Raw genomic sequence first — 14,626 nt, 5'->3', positions numbered from 1 at the left:
TGTCCAGGCAGCGAGATGTCTCTGTCATTTCTAGAGTTTTGAAAGATGCTTCCTTCTTGTTTACTTAGGTAATATTATATCCTTCTGGAGTCTTTGATGGAGTTGAAGAATGGTTAGTTATAGTTTTCCATTATTATGATAAAGATAAAATAGATATAAATATTTTAACTGTAATTCTTACTTGATAACTATTTTGTTATATGTAATTTTACTATGTTAAAATGAAAGCCTTTCTTTTTTGTTTAAACAGAAAAGGGGGAAATGATGGAGGAGGGTTATCTGTCTATTGTGTTATTTTCATTGATTAATAAAGAGACTGCCTTGGCCCTCTGATTGGAAAGAAAATTAGGTAGGCGGAGTAAACAGAACAGAATGCTGGGAAGAGGGCAATGGGGCAGACACCATGGAGCCAGCCACCAGGTCAGACACGCTGAATCTTTTCCTGTAAGCCACCACCTCGTGGTGCTACACAGATTATTAGAAATGGGTTAATATCAAGATATGAGAGTTAGTAACTAACTCTCTAGAGATAATGGGCCAGGCAGTGCTTAAATGAATACAGTTTGTGTGTTGTTATTTCTGGGGCTAAGCTAGCCATGCAAGAGCTGGGCGGGACGAAAAGCAGGCCTGCCCGCAGCTCCGAGCCCTCACTACAACCAATGAAGTTGGAGATATCATGAAACACAAGAGATAGATCATTCTATCTCAACATAGAATCTTATTTATGTGTCTTCATTTCCTTATGCCTCGGAAGAGTTGAGAAACTCTTTGAATGCCCAGAGCTAGGCAGGATGCAACTATGAGGTTCTAGATCTTCTAGGAAGCAATACACATGTGTCGTGACTGACACTCATCCCATTCAGTCACTGCATGTGTGGCTCCATTCGCTGTTCATTCAGTAAGCATCTTCTTCAAATCCTAGGACTACATCGACCAGCTGTGCAAACCTAAGCAAATCACTGGGACTTCCTAAAGCTATTTCCTCTGAAGCTAAAGAGTGATGTTAACTACAGGGCCTAAGACCTTGACACCATCCAGGTGTGTGTCTGGAAATGTGACCTGTGCATGAATCCATGTCTCCTCAGATGCTGGAGCCCCTACCTACATGTATGAGTTTCAGTATCGGCCAAGCTTTGTATCAGAAAAGAGACCCAAGACAGTGAAAGGAGACCATGGTGATGATCTCTTCTCTGTATTGGGTGCCCCGTTTTTAAAAGGTAAAGTCTGTTTGCTGGTTGTGGCCTTGGTGATCTGAGACCTGGGTTTGGATTTTTGCTTAATGGCCTTGAGCAAGTGTCTCCTTTTAAAATGGTGTTCCTGATGCTCTACAATGGGTCTCAGCTGTAGGACAGTCCCCACCCATTCTCCTACTTTAATACACACAATGGGACTGTGTTAATGTGTCCCCAGCCACAGTCATTCTCAGAATCCTGCTGTGACACCAATAAGAGAATTAGAAGGTCACTGTCTCGGTTGCTGTGGAGAGACACCATCACCACAGAAACTCTTATAAGGAAAAAATTGATTGGGGTGACTCACTTACTGTTTCAGAGGTTCAGTCCACTATCATCATGACCGAGAGCATGGCGGCTGGTGTGCAGGCAGACATGGTGCTGGAGCTGAGAGTGCTACATCTTGTAGGCAACAGGAAGTCAACTGGCAGTCACACTGAGAGAAACTTGAACAAAAGAGACCTCAAAGCCCATCCCCACAGTGACACACCTCCTCAAACAAGGTCACACTTTCTAGTAGTGCTATTCCCTTTGGGGATCACTTTTATTCATACCGCTGTAGTCACCCACTGGCCCTTTAGGGCAAGAATGCCAGTATTTGATTTGCCTCCCATAAGTACTAGAATATGTGTAAGGGAAGAGTTAGAAAATTTTCTAACTTTGAATAAGGCTTATCATGTTCCTACCTATCTAGCTCTCTCATATATACCGTAAACTTAAATATGCTTAAAGATGTGGTATTTAGTGAACCTTTCACAAAGGTCTTCAATACCTTACTTTTCAACAGCTGCATATAACGTGTGACCTATGGTATGTCCCTCATGGCACACCAGTGTCTTTGGGCATCGCCCAGTTATGATTATTTTCAGAGTCTATGAAGAGGTGTATATATAGGAGGTTGTGAACAGACTTAAGGGCAAGCAACTCTGGTGGTAAAATTATGGAAACTGAGTCTTGTTGTCATTGGACTTCAAGGGAGATGGATGTCAGACAGGTCAGTATGAGAGAGAAAGGCATAGGGCATCTGATATATTCTTCTTAACTTTAAATCGAAGGCGTACTCACAAAGATCTTCTTAAAAGGCAGAATTTGCTCAGTGAATATGTAATAAAGATCAAGAGTGCATTTCTCCCCTTCAAATATTAACCAGGCCTGACTTCATGTATCTTCAGGGATTAGGATCATAGGACCGATCGGGCACATTCAGCCCGATGTGTTCATACTCAAGACTACATTTATTAAAGGGACTCAGATTGCAATGTTGTTGTAGCTCATCAACCACATCTTAGGTTATGTAAGTTAATTTTTAGCTCATTAACCACACCTTAAGTTAGGTAGGCTAATTTTATAACTTTTTTTCCCCCACAGATGGTGCCTCAGAAGAGGAGATCAGTCTCAGCAAGATGGTGATGAAATTCTGGGCCAACTTTGCTCGGAATGGGTAAGGCTGGGAGCAATATTGCCAGACCTGAAGGTGTAGCGCCTTGGGTCCTAAGGAGGAGGAAGTAGTTTTCTAGAGTTTCAGTGGTCGTCCTTCTAACCCTGGGATCTAAGCGGTTCAGTGAGAGCTGGGCTAACCTGGTGTGCCGCTGGATGATTTGTGGTACTTCAGCATGAGGAGAGAATCTGAACTTGGGCTCAGACGGAGAGGTTTCAAGCTTTGATCCTTGTGCCCATGAGCCCTAGTGCCTGTATTTCTTTGTCTGGGGTGGATCCCCATGAGAGTCTCTCCCTTCAAAGCTAGCACACCTATTGCTAGTATCATTGTTCAGGCCTTATTTTAGCAGCTATATTGTTGAGGTATCATGGGTGTAACTTCCCTGTTGTTTCCAAGAGAGGCAATTTCCTGGCCGACTTCCTGGTCCTCTGACTCTGACCATCTTTCTGCCTCCTCCCCCTGATGCTCCCTGAGCCTTAGTTGTGGGAGTTGTTTTGTTATCTGTTGATTGTACATCTTGTTTTACACAGCTTTTTTATTTGGTACAAGCTCAGGTGCCAATTCTTGTTTTTATTTCTTGAGTCCTTTCATTGTTGGTCCCCTTCCCACCAACAGCTTCTTTCTGAGCAGCCCTTGGGTCTCCTGGTGTGCTGGGTCAGAGTTCCAGTGCTTTGTGCCCCTGGAGATGAGCGCATATACATACACAGGGAGAGAACAGCTCTCCCTAGGGTCTCATCCATGAGTACAGGACTCTGTCACTCAGCCTTCAGACCAGGTTGACTCCAGGGAGACTGACCCCTATCTACACCACAAACCAAGAGAAATCCACACAGACAGTTAACTGGAGCTCATGGGAACTCAGGGAGGTATCTAGATTCACAGCTTGGGGAGCCTACAGGGGACCTAACTAGGCCCTCTGCATGTGGGTGTCATGGTCTGTTTGAGGGTCCTCTGGCAGTAGGACCAGGGTCTATCCCTGGTGCAGGAGGTGGCTTTTTGGATTCCCTTCCCTATACTGGGATGCCTTGCTCAGCCTTCATAAAGGTGGGGAGGGGCTTGGTCCTGCCTCAACTTCATGTGTCAGGTTTGGTTGACTCCCCACAGGAGGTCTTACTCTTTAGGAGGAGTGGATGGGAGTTGGTAGAGGGGGAGGTAGGGGGGAGTGAGAGGAAGGGAGGGAGGGGAAACTGTGGCTGGGATGTAAAATGTATTAAAAAATCTAAAATAAATAAGAAAGAAAACAAAGCTCCTAGGAGGTGTAAACATAACACAAAGCCCAGCTAAAGAGCTGAACATCAGCAGAAAACGTTCTCTGAGTCCACGGAGCTGACTACAATGATAATGTCCCTTGGTACCTAACTGGTGGTCACAGTGTTGGACAAGGTGGGTGGGGACACTCTGGTTTTACTATTATAAATGACTATCAGTGATTTAATTCCTATACCAAATGAATTATTCTTGATATACCCTTTTGTGAAAAAGACATTATTTTTTATATTATGCTTTTCTTTGTTTTTACCAGTATTTTGGTTATAGAAACAGTGACACATTTAGCATGCCAACCTCTAATTTATTGTAATTAATATATCTCTTCCATTTATGGGAGTAGTATTAAAGCTCCTTATTGAAGTCATATGTTACAATAAAAAGATTCAACACAGTAGCAGAAGAGTAATAGTCCAGAGGGTGTGTTCAATGGGATCAGCCTTTCAATAGAAACAGAGGGAGATGTCTGAAGAATGCCGTCTTTTGTTTAGGAGTTACATAGGACTTTGTGATGAAGAATAAGAGAGCCATGGGAACCACTGATGAATACCTAAAAGAAACTTAGAGACACAACCAACCTAATTGTTGTTTAAATGCTATTTTAAAACACCATTCAGTAACAGGAGCTCCAAAGGTAACACTGACCCAAGTTTAAATAGATGTTGCCAGACTAACATTTTCTTGGAAGATCTTTTGCATGTTCCGACTCATTTGCATTGCTTCTTGGTATCAAGTAAAAATACATTTCAGTCCTTTCTTAAAATACCACTGACTTTACTTTGTGTTAGGGCTTGACACCAGTAACGGAATTTGGGTTTGGGTAGCTTTCACAATGGTCAAAATGTGACAATATGAGAAAAGTGGAGACTTCAGAAACATGGCGATGTACTCTGTACTGGAAGATGCTATAGTCCTCTAGAATCAATGAGTGACAAGCCACAGCTGGGGCTGTATGGAGCAACTCCTTCCCCAAAGCTCTGTCCTCATACCATACTCTCAGAGAAGGCCTGCAAAGGCACATGGTAGAGTCACAGTCTTTCCACTTCCCAGCCTAGGATTTTCTACCCAGTTTGCTCCTGATTAGTCCCACACCTTGTAAGTAAAGCTGAGTGTAGGATGCAGGAGGACATGACTTTGCCCCATGTCTCAGGCCTTAATCATATGGGCATGCCCATTAATATGTTGGATAAATTAATGGGTATAGGAAGGGTTATGGAGTTAATTCGAAGGCAGCAAAGATACCTACTCTGCCACGCAATACCAACTTCTTGAGACTTACAGCCACTCCCTAGGGTTTTACTTACCATGTCACAAATTCATCAAGATTCCACCTAGGAATGAACATAAACATGGACATAAAGATGTGACACTTACAGCTATAGGGACATAGGGGAGCTAGACTTGTTAGCAGCCTGCCTCGGGATTTGGTGTGAGGCTTTATAGGTCCCGGTTTCACCATCCTTTCTGTGGAGCAACTGTGGGCCAGCAACAGCTTCAGAGGGTACAATCTGGTGCAAAATAGCTCCAGGTGTGGCCTCTTGCCTAATAAGACAGTGTTGGGTTGCAAGTGGCCCAATGGTTCAACAATGGATAGGAAATCATTCATTCTTCTTAGTTATAAAGCCATGTTTTATAGATATGGATGGGTGTCTTCTTGAAAAGGTGCCACACGATTTCATGGGCTGAGTGTCAAGGCTGTCAGGCAGGTTTCAAAGGCCTGAAGGATGGTTAATGAGGAAAGAGTTTATCTTTGTGCTCGGTAACAGCTTTATTGTCTAATTAGAAGGACTACCCTGACGGGCCTAGGTGGGTAGAGATAAGGAATACTCTTTTATTTTGGTATTCTTCTAAGTCCAAATATTCTTCCTGTATAAAATGAACAGAGGAAGCCTAGCCTAGCTTCTGGCAAAGCAGATAATCTCCAGAAATTGATTGTGTCATGACGCTCTTCTGCTGAAGTATAGGGTACCACACGTTTTCAGGATGAATACTCAGAAAAATTTCAAAGCAGGCAAAGCTTTGTCTTAGGGAAGAGCTCATTGATGTGTCCGCAGTAGTAGAGGCTGCTTGGGTGCTGTTTGCCTCAACCTCCCTGTTATCAGCATTGATCTGAACTAGACAATGTCAGATTACCAAGCCATCCTGGTGAGAGAACACACTTCCCTAGGTTCCTGCTTCTTCTTGTGGCTCTTCTAACCCCACAATCCTTCACTCTTAATCATAGGTCAAGTAGGTTTGACACCACAATTGTACACAAAATCAAGACATTTTGCTTTATGGTAAAGCTGCTGGTAAGGCCTCTTGCTGATGGGTTACCAAAACAAGTGTCTACCAGGCACCATCAAGCTGAACTTGGGTTTCAGATTCTGATGGTGATTTTATACTAAGTTGCTGTGTTAGGTCACACATGCTCTATGAATGTCTGGGAATTCGATTCTACCAGGCACCAGAACAGTATTGAGTCAGGTTTCTATGTTATACTTCTTAGTTTGCTATAACAATATTGCACAAGTTGGGAGAGAGGACACAGACCAAAAATCTCCTTTCTTTTGTTTCTAGAAGCCTGATAGTCCAAGTTCAAGTTGTTAGCATGGTTGCTTTTCTTTCAGGTCTTCTTTCTTTCTGATAGGGTGTCCCCCTTTTACCTTTACAGGTGGTAGGTTCTCTGTGCACAATTGCCAGCCTTGCCAGTTTGCGTGTTATAATTCATTTCTCTGATGATCAATTAGATGGAATTAGTGCCCATCAGAATGACGTACTGTTCCATTATAGCTCCTTTAAAGGTCCTATCTACAAACACAGTCCTACTATGAAGTTTGATCATTAAAATTAATTAATTCTAGGGGATATTCATTTGAAGCCACAGCAAACATTGGTAACTAAAGAGTTACAGAGACTTTGTTTTTCTTTAGGTTTTACGAAAGACACAATTGACACAGGAATTCAAGTAGTTCACTTTGGGAGATGTGAGAAACAGTTATGAGAAATCATCCTACAAAGGGTTAAATTTGCCGTCAGCTAGGATCCTGAGTGACCAGAGTCAGTGTCAAGTGAAAACACAGGGAAAATAATGTATATAGTCAACTTCATCACAGCATGCACGTGGGAAACTGAAACGCTTAGACATTGTATGGTATCATCACTGACTAAGGATTTTTCCAGTGCTTGGAGAACTGTGGATACCCTAGAATTGCCACCTGTCATGAATGCAATGACATTTCTCCACTTTAGAGAAATCCCCAAAGCAGAGAGAGCTTCTGGCACATGGAAGTTACCCAAGAACACTGGGCTTGTGTAATCCAGGACATTGGACAGCTACTGACATCTTCTCTCACATTTTCCTTTTAGATCCCAGAAAAGCGGCTGTGGTAAACATTTGCACACTTGATCAAGGGAGAAACTGGAGACCAAAGTGATAAAGCCACCATGGGCATGACTGCTCATTGTTTGGAGTCTGTCCAGATAGTTTACAGGGATGACTACCCAGACATATATGTTAGCTCAAAATAGGCATTTAGTTCTTGCTCACAGGAAGACCCCAAACAAATACAGAACACAGATTCTCTTGGTCCACACACAAACCAGGAACTCGGGCTCTGGCCATCTTGTCCCTTAGTCTCTCAGAGCCATCGAGTCTGATGAGCTGTAGAGAAAGACACGTACAGAGAAGCCTGATCCTCACTGCGCAGGCCCGGAGACAACCCAACTCCCTTTGTCATTCCTGCTCCATTGTAACACCTAATCTCATGACGCTGGTTAAATGCCAGTAGACCTAAGTCATGTAACTCTTGTCTAGGCAGGGCCTTCTGAGTAAGAAGTCGACAGTAGCAAGTAGAAACAGCGATCTCAAGAGCTCAGAAGGTGTGACTTTGGTTCAGTTCCTCAGCTAAGCCAAGCGTGAGGATTCGCTAGCGTGGATCAAGGTTTATGTTGAACACTGGTGTTTCCCATATGGGACACCAAGCACAGGGTCTGCAACACTGTGAGTGCTCAAGGAATATTCTCAAGGTAATGGTTGAATGGGTAACAGTGGAAAATTAAATAAATAAAAATGTAATTTTAGAACCAAAGCACACTAACTTGATGTGTACTGACTAGTTTTATGTCAACTTCACACAAGCAAAAGCCCTTCGGAAAGAGGAACTCTTAATTGAGAAAATCCTTCCATAGGATTTGCCTATGGGCAAGTTTGTAGTACATGTCCTTTGTTAACAATTTACGTGGGTGGGCCCAGGTCTCTGAGTGTGGTGCCACTCTGGGCATCTGTCCTAGACAGCATAAGAAAGCAGTCTGTGCAAGTCCTGGGATACAAGCAAGTAAACAGCATTTCTCCTTGACCTCTGCTTCAGTTTCTACCTCCAGTGTCCAGCCTTGAGTTCGTGCCCTGGCTTCCCTTAGCAATGGAAGATCAAACCTGAGAATTGTAGAATGAAATAAATTCCTTCCTCCCCAAGTTGCTTTGGGCCATGGTGTTTTATCACAGCAATAGGAACACAAAGAGGAGATGTAAGTCATTCATAATGCTTCCTATTCAAATAACAATATATTATAAAATAAGATTACATTATACACAACTCTATTAAAAATTTTTATTAAGCTGTAATTCACATAAAATGTATTTTTAAATGTCTAAATTATAGCTAAGTATTTAGAATTTAGGGGACAGGAAAAGTTGAAGAGAGGAGAGGAATGGGTAGAAATGATATAAATACAGAATTTATGCATCAAATTATCAATATATAAGTAGTGTATAGTATATTACACACGACTGCTAACTGCATAACATTTATGTCTATGAGATAAATCTTGTCTACTGTCTATATTTAAAAATAAAGTTTTATTGAAACACAGTCATGTTCCTTTTCTCATGTATGGATACTTTCAGCATAATAACAAGAGTTAGGTAATTGCCATGGAAGTTGTATGACAACATAAGTATTAGGTCAATTCTATCATTTACCCAAAGTTTGCCAGCACCCTATCTAGATCCAAGAGACCATACAGAATACCATCATTCATCTCTCTCTCAAAAACAGGTCCTTCCCTTAGCAGTTACAGGGTGACTCCTAGTGTGTTTGGCATGAAAGTCAGTAGTGTCTGCCCCTCAGGACGTAACTTACGTTAGTAGAGAGTGCAGTCTCCTCTGGAACTCTACTAAAGACCAAAGATTCTCTGACACTGATTCAGTCTTCATACCCCATTGACCCCCAGGGAGACAGAGTTCCCTGTTTACAATAGAGCATCTAACCCTGAATGTGTAAGCGTGTACTTGCTTCAAAAGGATCTGGAGTCAGACCACGGTGCATATCTTTAGTCACAGCCCTCAGAAGGCAGAGGCAGGTAGATCTCTGTGAGTTTATGGACAGACTGGTCTACAGGGCAAGTTCCAAGACAGTCAGGGCTACATAGAGAAACCCAGTCTTGGAAAATCAAAAAGAAGAAAAAACAAAACTAAACAAAAAGGATGGAAATTCTCTGAAGCTCGAGGAGATTGAAGTCACCAGTCCAGCCCAGTCCCTGTCACCTGTTCATGGTGGGGCTCAAAGTGGTTGCTGCCTTTATGTTACTGAGTCAACATAAATTCCCATTTTCCATCTGTGTTTATTAACATACATTTATAATCCAGATGTGTTATATACCATGTTTCATTTTTATTTCCGCCACTATCTTCGTTTCAGACAGATCATATCCGTTTCCTTTTATTTTACTTTGTTTTAATTCATGTCTCCTACTTGTCCACATCCTATAAAAGTCCTCTTTTGAACAAATAAAGCAAAAAAGATTTAATGCATTTAAAAAGTTATTTTCATATCTTTACTGTCTACAAATGTGTTCAATTAGACTTATTTACAGGAATATAGGTGATGATTTATTTATAGGAACACTGGAGCTTGTATCAATGAAGAAAGTGACTTTTTCTTCCTCCCCAGAGGCATATAGATTCTTAAGGAAGCTTCACAATACATACATACAAAGATACATACATACACAGATATGAAAATACCATAATGAAATCCATTACTATTTATAACTAATGTATGTTAATGAAAATTAAAAGAAAACTACAAAGAATATATATTAACATAGATGATATGATATGTGTGTAAAACATAAGAGAGGGAGAGAGGACAGAATAATAAAATTCATGTGGAAATAATATAATCAAGGAGCATTGTGATCAGTGACACACATGCCATGGAAATTGGTGTCTTCCAGAGATGATACAGGGAACATGGAAGGGGGACAGAAAGAAAGTAAGTACTGTTGCACACATCACCTCTCAACAGCTGGAGTCACCTGCACAAGACGGAGGCAGTCAAAATTCCAGCAAGCATGGGGGAGGGACCCTGAGGCCACACCCCTAGCAGAGGAGCTATTGAAGATTGATGACTCTTAAGGGAAGGAGAATCACTCTCCTTTGTGAACATGACTGATGGTACGTTTCCCATGTCCCAGACGGTAGCCATATGTCCATGCCCATACGTAGCACTACTAGGACTCAGGTTATTAAAAATTAAAAGGAAAGAACATTAAGTCAGGATAGAGACAGGATACAGACCCTAGAGAGACATGGAGGGACATAATGGTGGATGATATAATCAAATGAAAATTTCAAAGAATAAATAAAATGTTATTCTTAACAGTCAAGAAGATAATTATTAAAACTATTTTAAAATAAAAACCTATGACTGAATTGCAAATGATTTCAAGGATAAAATGTGGTGATTTCTTAGACTTTAGATCTCCCAATCCAGTGCCTGCCTCTACAGTTTACCACTGATTAGTCCCAGGGTAAGGGGAAAGCAATTGTGGGTAGCTTGCTCTTGCTGAAAGCCTATTTTAATATGGATGGCCATTAACCTGAGTACAGAAGCTTTGGCTGGTTGATCTGTGTCCCTTAGAGACTCCTCCCTGACATGCTCAGCCAACATCTTAACACTTAAGTCATTTCCTTGGTGTTTTCTCTCCAGCTCATCTAGTTATACATAAGAGTCTTTAGTGGGTTCTCCAATGAAAAAGCAATTGTATCAATTAATTGATACTCAGCTGTGTCCCCTACATCTGAAATAACACAAGAAAATTAGACTTCAGGAACATCTATGAGATCTTGTGTGAGGCTTGTTAGATCCCAGATTCACAAATCATTTCTTCAAAGTCACTCTAAGACAGGAAGTCTACATCCAGGTCCAGGCAACCTGTAGATGTGGTTTCCTACATGTGTCAAATTCCCTAAAGTCACAGGTAGTCATTTGGCTCAAAGTGGCTGTGACAATAATTTATCCTTAGCTTTCATGTCATGCTAAAAAAAAAAAAGTCTTTATAAATGGGGTGCCAGAGCTGTTTGCCAATTTTCAAATGCCAGCTGGAAACCTGCTAGGGTCAGCAAGGAGTGTGGATATGTGTGAGTGTGTGTGCTCTATAATTGGAAACAGTTTTTCTGTCTAATTAAAAGGACCGCATATAGCATCTCTTGTAAACAGAGATGGATAGAACTTAAAAACCATCTTGTATTTATTTTTCAAAATTTTGAACCTGTTCACCTCCTCTTCCCTAGATCCTCCCATTACTACAAGGGCAGGCTTCACTCCCAAGGAAAACTGGACTTGACGAGGAAAGAATCATTTATTAGAGTGCTCTTTAGGGCCATATTTTCTTCCTTTATAAAAGTAAGAGAGGAACATAAGCCCATACCAGTCTTTACAAAGAACATGTCTAGACATTGATTCTGTTACTAAGTTCTCATACTCAATTAAGGTCACTCTGTGTCACTAAGAGCTAAAGAGCATCTCTTTTTAGACCTGAAGTCTCCAGAAATTTCACTGCAGGTAAAGCCAGTGGCCTTGGGGAAGACTCCAGAGTATGTCTCAGATGGTGGAAGGCTGACTGGGTGCTGCTTTCCAGTCCCGCTTATTATTGGTCTGACCTAGTGAAGAAGACCCTGCTTCCTAGGTTCCTGATTTCTCCTGTAGACTTTTCTAATGCCTAGCCACCCCCACCTTATCTTTGGCTGTTGAACTGGCAGTATGATTGTGCAAAATCTCAAGGAATTTTGATTTATGAGAGGTCTGCCAGTCGGGTCTGATTCTCATGAATCAGGCGAGGCATGTGATTGCTACTTATGATGGTTTGGAACGGATTTGCTCCAGGATTCACTTCTGATTTTGAGGCTGAGTTACTTTGTGTCATTTGGCATGCCTTCTCACATTCAGGCTAACATGAGAAACATTGGCTTGTGCTTGTGTGTGATTCTGCTTGGGTTGCCTTAGCAAACTAACACAGACTTGATGGGAAGTAGGGCTGAATACAGATTATTAACTTCCTTTCTTTTGTTTTTGGATGCTGATCATCCAAGCTCAAAATGCCACTGTGGTTAATTTTCTTTCAGGTCTTCTTTAATCTTTCACAAGAGGATCCCTCTGTTGATTTCCCTATACATAGGGTGAGTTCACTACACTCACTTGCCAGTGGTATCACATTGCATATCCTAAATTCCTTCCATGATGTCATCATTCAGACTGAAGTAATATTCCCCATTATGACCTTATCTTACTCTCTAGTCTTTTGATTGCCCTATGTCTAAACTATTCACAGCTGAGGTTTATAGCTGGATATAGGAAAAGATCTACAGGAAGAAAGTTTACCTGTCTCTAGACAACATTGTACATGGCTTGGGGACAACCTTCCTCTCAACGTTACTCCACTCCATTGGCCATAGCTAAATCCATGTCTCCAGTTAAATGCCTGGAGGTTGGACCTTAACTCTTGCCTAAGCTGGGCTTTTCCAGATGGGAATCTACACTGACAGAAACTGCAGGTTTTGGGGTTCTGTCATCCAATCACTGCCTCTCCCTCAAATCCAAAGGCTTGGAGCCATCTGACCCCCTGATCCCTCCATATGAAGGTGACATATGTGACATGTGGTACTCTGTTACATCCTTCCTGGAGATCTGGAAGACACAGCAGAAGCCAGTAGGAAGGCTTGTGTGGGTACTTTGTTGGGGAAAGGTGGAGGAATTACTAGGAGAAGGAGGCTTCCCCAGATCTCCCACAGTTAAGTCATGTGTGTACATTTGGCATCATGGCACAACAGTCAAGACTACAGCTCCAAGGTCCCACGGGTTTTTGTCTTATGTGAAGTGGTCTAGGACCAGTCCCTTTGCCACACTGAGCCTCAGGACACACTAGTGAGCATCACAGAGTTATTCTTAGCACTGCTGTCCTGCACAAAAACACTGAGTTTGGCAACTGCAGGCTCTCAAAAAATAGTTGGCAAAGGGTTATAAGGACAGACAAAAATAGAAACTTTAAATAAATACAAAGGGTGCAAGCGACAAGGTTCTAGCATGTTTGAGAAGATGCACAGTGTGTTCCGCATCTCTGCATCCTCTAGCGTATTTTCAGCATTTTCTAAACAAAAGGAAAAGCCAAATGCAACCGTCCCTGCCACCATCAATTCTCCGCTTCATCTTCACACCCTTAACTTCAACCCTGAATAACCAGCCATCATTTTCCACCCTTATGTTCTGGAAATTTCATACATCTGGAAGCATAAAGCTTAATTTTGTGACTCGCTTCTTCTATTTTTCCTATTTTCAAGTTTTGGCTGCAGGAAAGCATGTTGCTTTTAAAAACAGTATTCAGTGAGGGACACAGACTACCATGTTATTCATTCTTTAGCTCATGAACATTTGGACTGCTTCCTTCTACTGTTTTAAATAGAAATAAGTGCCCTTTTGTAGACATTTTTGTATGGCTCCTTGTTTTCATTATTGTAGGGATCTTACTAGAACTGGAATCTTTGTGCCACATGGGAAATCTCAGCTTAACTGTTAGAGAAACTAATTCTTTAAACGACCTGATAATCTTTAACTTGTGTTTCCCTCTCCAGAACTGATGCTGCCTGTATTTTCATCTTACTACTCATGGATGCTCACAGCTGCCTTCAGGGAGGCTATGGCCATTGCTTAGCCAGCTATACCAGACTGTATTAAACTAAACACTGCCCGAAGGCATCTGGTGGTTCTATGAAGGGGATCCGAAGAAGCTCCCTTCCTCGGCACTTGGTAAAGGATCCTCTCCCAGGTGCACTCCCATAGAGCATTCTCATGTGCGAAGCTGTCACTGTCATGCTAGGCTCTCCCTGTTCCCTCATCGGGTTTGGTAAAAGGATGCATGAATCAAAGGATGCGTAGGTGCTACAAGCCAAGGATTTTGTGAAATGGAGTTCATTTACAGTAAGAACATTCTATCCCTAAATCTCAGCCCTGAAGCAAGTGAGTTCCCAACCTTGGTTGCATATGACCTCCAACAGGGCCTCTTGTAAGTCTACCACACAACTAATCTAGCCTTCTCTAAGGAGGCTCAAGGAAACTTGACCTTGATACCAAACACAAGAGCCCAAAACTCTAGGAAAGGAAGGCTGAGAGATGAGCTCTGATCTCCCTGATAAGCAACTGTGGGGTTCTGAGGGGGCCTCCAAAATTTTTCAGCCTGTTATAGGCCCCCATCACCGATCTGCCCACTAAAGCTTTATGCCGCCTAGAGGTCTTTTGAGTTTGAGAATTCATGGACCCCTGAAGTAAAAGTGTTCTGTGGGGAGATGTTTATGTAAGAAGTTGTCTGTGGATTGTGGTTTTGGGCCATCTATAATCTGAGATTTCAGACTGGTTGTTTAGTTAAAAGGGGCAAT

At 41.9% G+C, this 14,626-nt stretch overlaps 1 protein-coding gene across 3 annotated transcripts; it reads left to right on the top strand.

The window, feature by feature from the left end:
- Positions 1–940: 940 nt before the first annotated feature.
- LOC148118468 (carboxylesterase 1D-like) lies at positions 941–13,964 on the top strand. 3 transcript variants are annotated; one of them, XM_087900499.1, is made up of 3 exons: positions 941–1,217; positions 2,601–2,673; positions 13,826–13,964. In XM_087900499.1, the coding sequence occupies exons 1-3, from the start codon at positions 1,106–1,108 to the stop codon at positions 13,926–13,928; spliced, it is 288 nt and encodes a 95-aa protein (XP_087756625.1). In that variant the 5' UTR covers positions 941–1,105; the 3' UTR covers positions 13,929–13,964. The 3 variants fall into 3 exon arrangements, 2 of the variants coding, with proteins under 2 accessions (XP_087756625.1, XP_087756626.1); XM_087900500.1 differs by lacking the exon at positions 13,826–13,964 and adding an exon at positions 7,285–8,780 and having other exon boundaries at positions 944–1,217; XR_015736011.1 differs by lacking the exons at positions 941–1,217; positions 13,826–13,964 and adding exons at positions 2,420–2,526; positions 7,285–8,780.
- Positions 13,965–14,626: the final 662 nt, after the last annotated feature.

This window comes from Myodes glareolus, chromosome 22 (assembly GCF_982192425.1).
Source record: "Myodes glareolus chromosome 22, mMyoGla1.1, whole genome shotgun sequence".
NCBI lineage: Eukaryota > Metazoa > Chordata > Mammalia > Rodentia > Cricetidae > Myodes > Myodes glareolus.
Note: the sequence above shows the minus strand (reverse complement) of the source record. Positions and strands in the feature narration are given on the sequence as shown.